Below are 9361 nucleotides of genomic sequence, written 5' to 3' on the forward strand. Positions count from 1 at the left end.
TAACATGCATAAAACGTGGTTATAACATAAAATAATAATTTTTTTAACTTTTCGGTTGATGAAATAAAATGTAAATGTGGTAACCACCATTAGAGCACATTCTTGGATGTCCATGATCTTGTAAATAGTTGCGCAATCCATATATATCATTTAGTACAACACATAGTAGTCGAAGCTAATATGTGAACCATCCATGCTTGTTTGAAAAGATCCTCCCTTGAGCTCATATCGAGGTACCAATCTCGTACTATCACCACAAGTACACTTTTAACATTATTATATTCAAATATATACATAAATTCACTTTTAACATTATTATATTCAAATATATACATAAATTTACATGTTCATTCATTTAATGCTCATAAAACTTTCATGCTTACATTCGTGATATTTAAAAATAAAGTAAATGTGACCCTAAACTTTTCATAAAATATCATAGTTTTATATTTAAAAGAAAAAATGCAATTTTGATTTTTTATGTTTGTTATTTTGCGATTTCGGTTCTTTATGTTTTCATATTTCAGTTTTAGTCCTGCATATTTCAATTTTTTGCAATTTCAGTTTTTTTTATTCGAAAATGCTTACGTGGCACTATATACGTCAGCTCCACATCAGCATTGCATTGGTGCCACATCAGCTGTACATCAGAAAAAGGACTGAAATTGTCAAAAAAAAATAAAGATAGCGGACGAAAACTAAAATCTGAAAATATAGAGAACCAAAATCGCAAAGTGACAAATATACCGAACTAAAAAAGCAATTTTCCCCATTTAAAATAACTTTCATGAATAGAAAGCTTATAAAGTGACCAACTCTCCAAACATCAAACAATAAAATCCGATTACGACGAAAACAAATAACCTTGACAACAAATCAAATCAAACCAATCGCTTTTTACAAATAAAAAGTAAGAACAACTTTTTACAAACATGAATCAGCACCTCAACAGACATATTAAAAGTGACGTACAAACAAAAGAAAAGCAAATCTAGCAAGAATTACAAAGATGTTGGATCCGTATAGGATCGCCATCTTGACCAAATAAAGAATTCACGTGTGTTTGCACATTTATGTTCATTCATATTTAGGAACAACCAAAGCAACTCCAAACGGACAGAGAATTGGATGGTGCAGATTTTGATCTCCTTTTCAATTCGGGCTCGGATTTTTTACGAGGAAGATGTTTAAGGAATGCTTTCACAGCTCCAGCAACCCCATCTTCGTTTTCCATGGCCTTCGAAAGTTCAACTGCGCGCTCCTTCACCTGCATATAATCCTAGCTAGTTTATAATCATGCTAAAAATATCCACTCCTTCCTTTTCCACATATCACTTCTAATTACATGCTCGTGGATCAGGTGCAAGTACATCCAACTCAGTATCTACTATTGGGAAACCAACTGTTCCACAGACTACTTCTCTAAATGAAATTCACACAAGAGTACATGGCATGGTGGCACGACCGTGAAACAAAAGGAAAACAATATATATCGAAAAGTTGTAATTTTTCATAGTGCTCGAACAACTTCAGTAAGCTATTTTCTTATCGCTAGCGATTATAACATCAGAAATTGAAAAATGAATTAAAGAAAAAGTGTACCTTGGGATCTATCATGAATTTAATTGCATCGACCAGCTTCTGAAGTGAAAATTTGTCGATTGGAATTGGTGGAGGACCAACACCTCTGGCGTGGACTCTTTCTCCCCAAAAAGGCTGGTCACCAAAGAAAGGGATGATAGTAGTTGGGCACTGCATTGCAATAACACATTATATTGGTAAAACACAGTCACTTGCATTAGAAGTGGAACGAAAGCAAGTTTTCATTAATTATTACAGCAGCCTTCAGACCAGCAGCTGTTGTTCCAGCTCCACCATGGTGCACCTGAAAACAAATTGAAAAATAAAAAAAATCATCTCAAGACTGCCAGGATAGGCATGCCAAATTCAAACCATTCCACTGCCCTCATACATATATGGAATAAGGTGTTTGCAGATTTAAGAACGCTCAGAGCACATGCTGTATACACTCTTAGTTCTATGTCAACGAGCGATGCAAATTGAATTCATTATGTAGTGACAACGGAACTCGAATATCTCCACAATGGTATGATATTATCCACTTTGGTCTAACCCTCGTGGTTTTTGCTTTTGGAACCACCCAAAAGGCCTCATACATGATAGCAATGGAGATACCATTCCATTTATTAACCCATGATCATTTCCTTGATCTACCAATGTGGGACTTTGGTTGATATCCCAATTCCCAACACATTAAAATGACTACTCAACAGGCTGTACATACTACAAAATGAGGAAACCAAATTCAGTTTCAATTTCCAATTGTTCTCAAGGAAACAACTGAAAATAAATAACGTACCACTGCAGCACACTGCAAGAAAAGCCAGTCATGAGGGCAGTTATCCAGCAGATATACAAAGTCGTTTTCTTCTGCCACTAAGAAGAAGCATTAGGTTAAGAAATATTGTCAGCATTTATGCCATAAATTTTGCGAAACTGTTGAAAATGATCACGATAGAAAATGATACTCACAGTTACCAAGGCCACCCCAACCTTTGTTGATAATGCCCCTTTGTTTAGTTATTTCTAATGCTTCAACAATAATTTGGGTCATTTTCTCTGGCTCTTGAACTGGCTGAGGTTTAAAAAAAAAAGTCACTAGTAGGAAAGAATAATCTCTCTTTCGAAGATTAGGTTGAGGTAGTGACAAGCATGAAAACATATAAGATGGTGTTACAAGTTTCAAAGCTGATTCTAGTTGAAAATGACAACAGAAAATAAAACTTGTTTTTGCAAAGTCAGCCAGAATCTTACTCACACAAACAACAAAACGTAACACATCCAAAACGGGAATAAAGTTACCAAAACTTACAAGACTGCCAAACCCAATGTAGATAGGCTTTGGACCAGCTTTAAGCCAGTTTAGAAGTGACTCTGGTGGTTCATAATTTGAGGCAAGATCAAGGAAGCAAAAACCAACAACGTCAATCTTGGGGCCCCAGTCTACATAACCAGAAATATAGCCATAATTATATTATATTAGTAAAGAACTAATTTGATAAATCATTAAATCAACATTTTGCTAATTCATGTGGGACAAGTCAATTTTTAACAAAAGAAAATACCTTTTGGTTTGGGTACAAGGTCAGGACTCCATATATATCCATGTGGAATATCCGATGCTGGCCCTTGTGGACCACTCAAATATGTGACTGGCCTTAGTTTCAGCTTTTTTTTCCTGAAATTATTTATCATGTCTCTTATTCCAAGCCAAATCAAGGAATCAACAATCTGATATGATAGCTGAAAAAACATGCCAGGAAAAAGTCATATATGGTAGAAGTAGATTGCTACAAATCAAACCATATATTTTTTCTCAAGTGCATAGACAAGAGGTTGTCTGACGTATTATCAAACTTACTCTGTATCCAGCTGATTGGTTAACACGAGATAAAGGATGCGGGAATTCACTGGTTGGCCTGGCAGAAAACATGACCGTTTAGCAATATAATAGGGTAATAAACAAGAAGTGAATAATTTGTTAAGTTCTAATTCAACTTTTACTATTAGGTAAGACGTACGTCCAAGGCATTGTGAAAAATATATGTATTGGCACTTTCAGTGCCTCCGCAACATGTATATGCCCTGCAGTTGTCAAAGTAAAGGTAAGAATCTGTTGTTTCGTGTAACACACACCATTAGCTACTAAGAAAATATGATTCCTTTAAATAAAATTACAAAAATTTGCTGGTCAAGGCCTTCTATACCAATAATACCTCGTTCAACATCAGAATGTATTAGGAGTTAGTATAATCTTACAAGAAACTACAATGTACTCTTTTAGTTTGTGTTTGACTTGATGAATTTGAAATGATAGGTTTCAAATCCCTGATTTCAAATTTTTGTATGGCCATAATTCAACTGAATTTGAAATCCACTCCATGTCAATTAAAGCAATTTCAAGAATAATAACAGTGAATTATAAATACACCCAATATCGATGTAATTGAAATCCATTCATAAATCATTGACAAAATCAAATTCCTTTCTTCAAATCGCATCAATTCAAGTACAACCTTAGCATGAGTCTTTTAACATTAAGAAGACAAATGCAAACTAATTGCTAGTGGAGCTCATCTAGCTAAGTCATGGTAGCGGCAAAAATAGTATCAGATATGGTTCTCAGCTAAAACACCTAGAGCTAAGTACTGTATGGGACAAAAAAATAATTTTGAGTGTATGGGACAAAATTAAACAACTGTGAGAACCACCTCCTGAATCTACGGGGAAAAGTGATACATGCACGGGGTATCTATTTCTTTTACCCATTTGAATATCCCAACAATTGGATTGACGAGGAAAGTCGAGAAAAGAGAGTCATGTTATGAAGGAGTACAAGTCAGATACCAAATTACAGGAGTAGTCTGGATATTTTCGATCAATTATTTGCATAGAAGTTGCAAATAAAGCTTATTCTGTTAAACCACCTTTGTACACACACATGGGCCCAGGATGTGCCAACACCTCTGGCAAGTAAGAGTTAGCCTCCATATATGATCAAGATTCAAGAGCTAACTATGTAATGCAATAAGTTAATGGTTCCCCTCAACATCTCATAACACCATTTTATCCTTTGTAAAGGTGAGAGCTTACTTTTTGACAATCAACGTCAGCAATTAGATCTCAATCATGGCACCTAGTCGTGATCTATGACAAGACGTGTCAAAGACAATACCGGTGGTTTATAATAGTCAATACAACATACAAATCATTAATTGTAAAAGAAATGAGAAATGCTGCCGCCTTTTTTCCCAGCATAATGTCTACTTTAAACAATTATTTCAAGAAATGTTGAGAGCAAAACCACGAGAATTGTTGGACTTATCTTCTAAAGGACATTCCATAATCAATATAAATCTGAAATCAACAATTTAAGATGCCAATCATCCAATGCAATATTTTGTGAGAAGCCATACACCAAGGACCCGTTTGTTAGGCTCCTTGATTGTTTGATAACCCACTTTTGACATGTTTTTAAGCATTTAGGTTGGTGTTGTGATTGACTAATTTCACTGTGCATGCAGGAAAGAATTCTGCAGGTTCTGCCATGGATTGCACTAATCCAACTACAGTACCAAGGATTGTGGCAATCAAAATACCAAAATGTCCCTCACCTAAAATAATAATAAAAAAGGTTATAGGAAAAGGGTATTTTGGTCAAAATGTAGATAAGAATTAACTTATGTAAACTTATCTCACTTTTAAATCACACCACACATAAATTATTTATCACAACATATTACACATCCGTCTCTATCAACCACCTATCAATCAATTATCTCATCCTACGTACCAAGAGGGCCCCAACTGTATAATTTGTCAGTTGACCTATATAAATCCTTTTTCCCACTCCAAATCAACACTTTAAAAAGAAAATCATCAAAAGGAACATTAATTGAGAAGCCAATACACTAACCGTGTAATTTGTTAAATTATAAAAAAATTAAAAAAAAATGCTTGCCAAAAATGTTTATCAATTAAATAATAAAAATCACTGACATATAAAGGGGCCAAAGGGGAAAAAGGAATCTCATGGGGCATGATCTAACCATATGCTGGAGGATTAGCAATAATTGCTTCTGCCTTAAAAGGAATTCCAGTGTCCATGTCAGGCTCTTTGCATGCATTAAGTAGAGAATATATTATTTCCTTCATTTGCTTTCTCTGTACAGGTACTTCTGATGGCCCTGAAGGCAAAAAACCTTTGTTCTTAACCATGTCTGCGGAAGAGAAACAACCAATTTATCAATCAAGTGATATATTCATTTGTAAATTATGAGTTGCCAGCAACTAAAAATTGAGATCTGTAACTACATAAGATGATGTCAAACGAAAATATATTCATTCCATACAAACTCACACAAAAACAATTGCTTTAAAGCTCTTATCCAAAATCCAAATTACATAAGTCCAAGAACAAACAAATAAGTGAAAGATTTCAAGGACCACATACGACAAACTGTGTCAAGATGAAATACTAAAAGATAATTCTATAAATTCAAATTAGGAGTGATTAGAAAATTTTATAGTTCAAGCAGTCTGCATTCCTAATATACTGTGCTTGAAGGTTAATGAGAAGAAAGGTCACTTGTAACAATTTACCAGCACTACATTTGATGATCTAAAAAATTTCAATTTAATTTATAATACGGTCAAGTGGTAGTGACAGAAGGACGTATTATCCAGTAAAGGTAATAACATGAGGTTAAATATGACAAACAATTAGAAACAAAGTCAGTTATGCTCAGAAAATGCCAGATTTAACCAATACTTGAAAACCTAAAGCATCATGTTCCACAAATTCATCAAGAATCAAGAATACTAAAGTGTAATAACAAGACCAACAATACAGATCCAATTTGAAGAGCAATGTAAGCATTAGAAACATACATTCCGCAAGAACTTTTGGATCACCACCGAGAGGATGAAATTCCAACCCAGAAGTCAAGACAAACTCCTTGAAATTTGAATGTGTTGCCAGTCTGACACGATGTCCGTAGTCCTACACCACCCAATTATCCCAATCAAGAACTTAGCATACACCCAAAAGATGAATCTTAGCTGTGATAGAGAATTATTTAAGTTTTTTTTTTAACAGATTCTCCTTCCTCCAATGGCAAATAACGCAACCTTTCCATCTCTATATTGCCTTACCTGATCAAGTAGATGATATTTTAAGAAATAGAAGTCAGTATGCATCTAATGTTGAAGATCCATACTGCATGCGGAGAAAAGAAATTATCATAAGTGTTCCATTGACAAACAGTAAGGATCAAGGACTTGACAATCATAATTGATCAATGTAGAAAACTATCTGAAGAATAAACCAATCACTACTACCTTAGACATGTTCAACTTTTTAGACAGATTAATTTAGTATAGTTTTTAAGGTTGCATAAATATTGAAGGACAACATTCCAACTTGGGGAAGCCAAAACAAATAACCATTAAGTTGTTCTGCTGAAGTTGAATTGACTAAAAATCACAATCATGTCAAAGAAAAGGAATGAGTGGTCACAGACTCGTTGTTGGCTAATAATTCTAAATTTAATAGCTAGCTTTTCCCTCCAATGTCAGAAATCCCAAAACTCATCTCATTCGCAAGGATCAAAATATAGGACCCCACAGCCACAGAAAAAACTTTCAACGATAAAGTATTTGTTTGCTCTTCATTTAGCCTATTCTTACCTCCTTATTTGACAGGAAGAACCAGTAGAGACTAAAGGTGAGAATACTGGCTACATTGACTCATTTACCTGTAGTTGTTTTCCAATTGCAATGAATGGCTGAACATCTCCACGAGTTCCAACAATAAGCATTACAATTTGCAACGGAGGAATATACTGAAGTTCTGCTTCATCGATTAGCTCATCATCAACTTCGCTATATACATTATCTGAACCAATTACAACGGTTTGAGGTTCAACATCTTTGGGAACTTCAAATTGTACAGTCCCATCATCTTTGACAGTGGCAATTCTCTTCAACAATATGAGCTGCAGTGTTTTAGATATTTAGAGAAAATCCCAGGAATGTTAACATCATGAAATAAGCTCACGTATCTATGACAATTTTTGTGCAACATTTTGAAAATCATCAACCAAGATACCAGACTGTCCAATTTCAGCAATACCTCTAAAAAGCATAGCCGCACTTTGCTAACAGATTTTGTCATCAGCACACTTGTGACTGATGCAGTAACCAAATGCAAGGGGTCAGTTAAAGAAACGTGTTTCTTTCGGTGATGTCATGCAGAACAAAATTTTAATTTAAGCAGTAAATTTTTACGCAACTCATAAAATGATTATAATCAGAGATCAGTAGACCTGCCTCCTGTAGTACATCCTTAAAGAGAATAATTGACAAGCAGCTAAATATTTACAGGGGAAATGAATTGTAAATATTACTGTTGTACTCAAATACTAAGAACGTTGTACATTGATACGAAGCTTGTGTACATCAGTGGGATGGCTTCCGAACACAATCATAGCAAACCACATACTGTCCATTTCTTTTACGTGGTGTTTTAGGATTCGAAATTCTTTCACATCAATTACCATTTTACAATAAAAAAAATGGCATTGATTACTCTTGTTACTGATGAAAATTTCAAGAAAACCTCTCTCTCCTCACCCGCCCCTTCTCTCCCTCCCTGTCCTGGCCTCTGACTTCTTTACACTACAGTCCATGAACTCAGACATAAAGGTGAAAAAACCTAGGTTTCTGTAAGACTCCACAATTTGTTTCATTCAGGGAAGCAACCGATGTTGGTGCGACCTTTACCTTCTGCTGATCGGAAGTCCTGTCATCGAATAACTGAGCAGCCTCATTAGCAAGCACATTGTTATGACGTTGCCTCTCAGTCTTTGATCTTTCTATCTTAACTTTGTCAGAAGGCGGCTTAAGCCTTTCAGAATTAAACATCACCGAAGGCGTGGTATTCACTCTAGTCATTATCGCCCCTGCACTTCCTGCATCGCATTAATCTCAATTACTCCCAGATTGATCCAATCAGCAAGTTATAAATACCAGTAACAAGCACAGAATTTCCACACAATAACCAAAACCAACAAAATTGAGGCGAAAAACAACTGAACCACAGCATTTATTTTTCCAACTTCAATCACGTAACAATCAAATCTTCCAATATCAAACCGCTTGACCTGACGAATAGCTGCCGCCATCAGAATACGGCGCAGCAGCGCCGCTAATTTCTCCAGCAGCTGCTACAGCTGAAGTATCCTTCATCGAAACTTCACCTGAAGTTAAAGAAGAGACGACCGCGTCATCCGTCGCCATCGGCGGAGAAACAACCTCCGCCGCGCTCCGATTCTGATCCAGATCTACGGAAGCTTCCAGAGTCAACCGTACGAATGGATAGAAGCAGGGAGAGGGGATCACGTTCGGGGGTTGGAGTCCCTGAAACTTGCTGCAAAACTCTTCTCCGACATTCCGTTTACTTATTTAGATGAGGTTTGAAAATATTATGAGGTCAACATTCCAACAAGAATAACTATAATAATTAACTCCGTCAAAAAAAAATACTATAATAATTAACCAATGTGCAAATATTATTAACTATACATTCGCAAAATATTAGAAATCTAGTTTAATTTCGTTTGAATTTTGAATTAGAAGTCGGGGTCTTCAATTAAATTTGATTAAATACAAAACATATTTTATTGTATTTGAAAGTGGTAGAAATTTGAACAAGAAATATATTATGATCATATACATTTTTTTAACCATGATAGAACTGACAATCGATTTATATTTTCGG

The 9361-nt window shown here is 35.3% G+C and overlaps 1 protein-coding gene across 3 annotated transcripts; it reads right to left on the reverse strand.

Annotated features, from left to right (window-relative positions):
• Positions 1-881: 881 nt before the first annotated feature.
• Positions 882-9059, reverse strand: LOC140893679 (sterol 3-beta-glucosyltransferase UGT80A2-like). 3 transcript variants are annotated; one of them, XM_073302731.1, is made up of 14 exons: positions 8745-9059; positions 8365-8552; positions 7338-7577; positions 6472-6583; positions 5631-5801; positions 3603-3666; positions 3443-3500; positions 3147-3324; positions 2894-3024; positions 2554-2656; positions 2381-2457; positions 1838-1885; positions 1603-1752; positions 882-1267 (listed from the first exon to the last, which is right to left on the reverse strand). In XM_073302731.1, the coding sequence occupies exons 1-14, from the start codon at positions 8878-8880 to the stop codon at positions 1088-1090; spliced, it is 1836 nt and encodes a 611-aa protein (XP_073158832.1). In that variant the 5' UTR covers positions 8881-9059; the 3' UTR covers positions 882-1087. The 3 variants fall into 3 exon arrangements, with proteins under 3 accessions (XP_073158832.1, XP_073158841.1, XP_073158848.1); XM_073302740.1 differs by lacking the exons at positions 8365-8552; positions 8745-9059 and adding an exon at positions 6736-6799 and having other exon boundaries at positions 7338-7478; XM_073302747.1 differs by lacking the exons at positions 7338-7577; positions 8365-8552; positions 8745-9059 and adding an exon at positions 6736-7324.
• Positions 9060-9361: the final 302 nt, after the last annotated feature.

Source organism: Henckelia pumila, chromosome 1, assembly GCF_033568475.1.
Source record: "Henckelia pumila isolate YLH828 chromosome 1, ASM3356847v2, whole genome shotgun sequence".
Taxonomy (NCBI): domain Eukaryota; kingdom Viridiplantae; phylum Streptophyta; class Magnoliopsida; order Lamiales; family Gesneriaceae; genus Henckelia; species Henckelia pumila.

Bases quoted from the DNA above. Each gene is read 5' to 3' on its own strand.
- LOC140893679 (XM_073302731.1), bottom strand. From the start codon at position 8,880: ATGGCGACGGATGACGCGGTCGTCTCTTCTTTAACTTCAGGTGAAGTT. The intron at 3,501-3,602 runs GTACGTCTTACC...GTTTTCTGCCAG, and splicing joins TTTTTCACAATGCCTTGGAC to GCCAACCAGTGAATTCCCGC. The intron at 1,268-1,602 runs GTACACTTTTTC...GATTATATGCAG, and splicing joins AATTCATGATAGATCCCAAG to GTGAAGGAGCGCGCAGTTGA.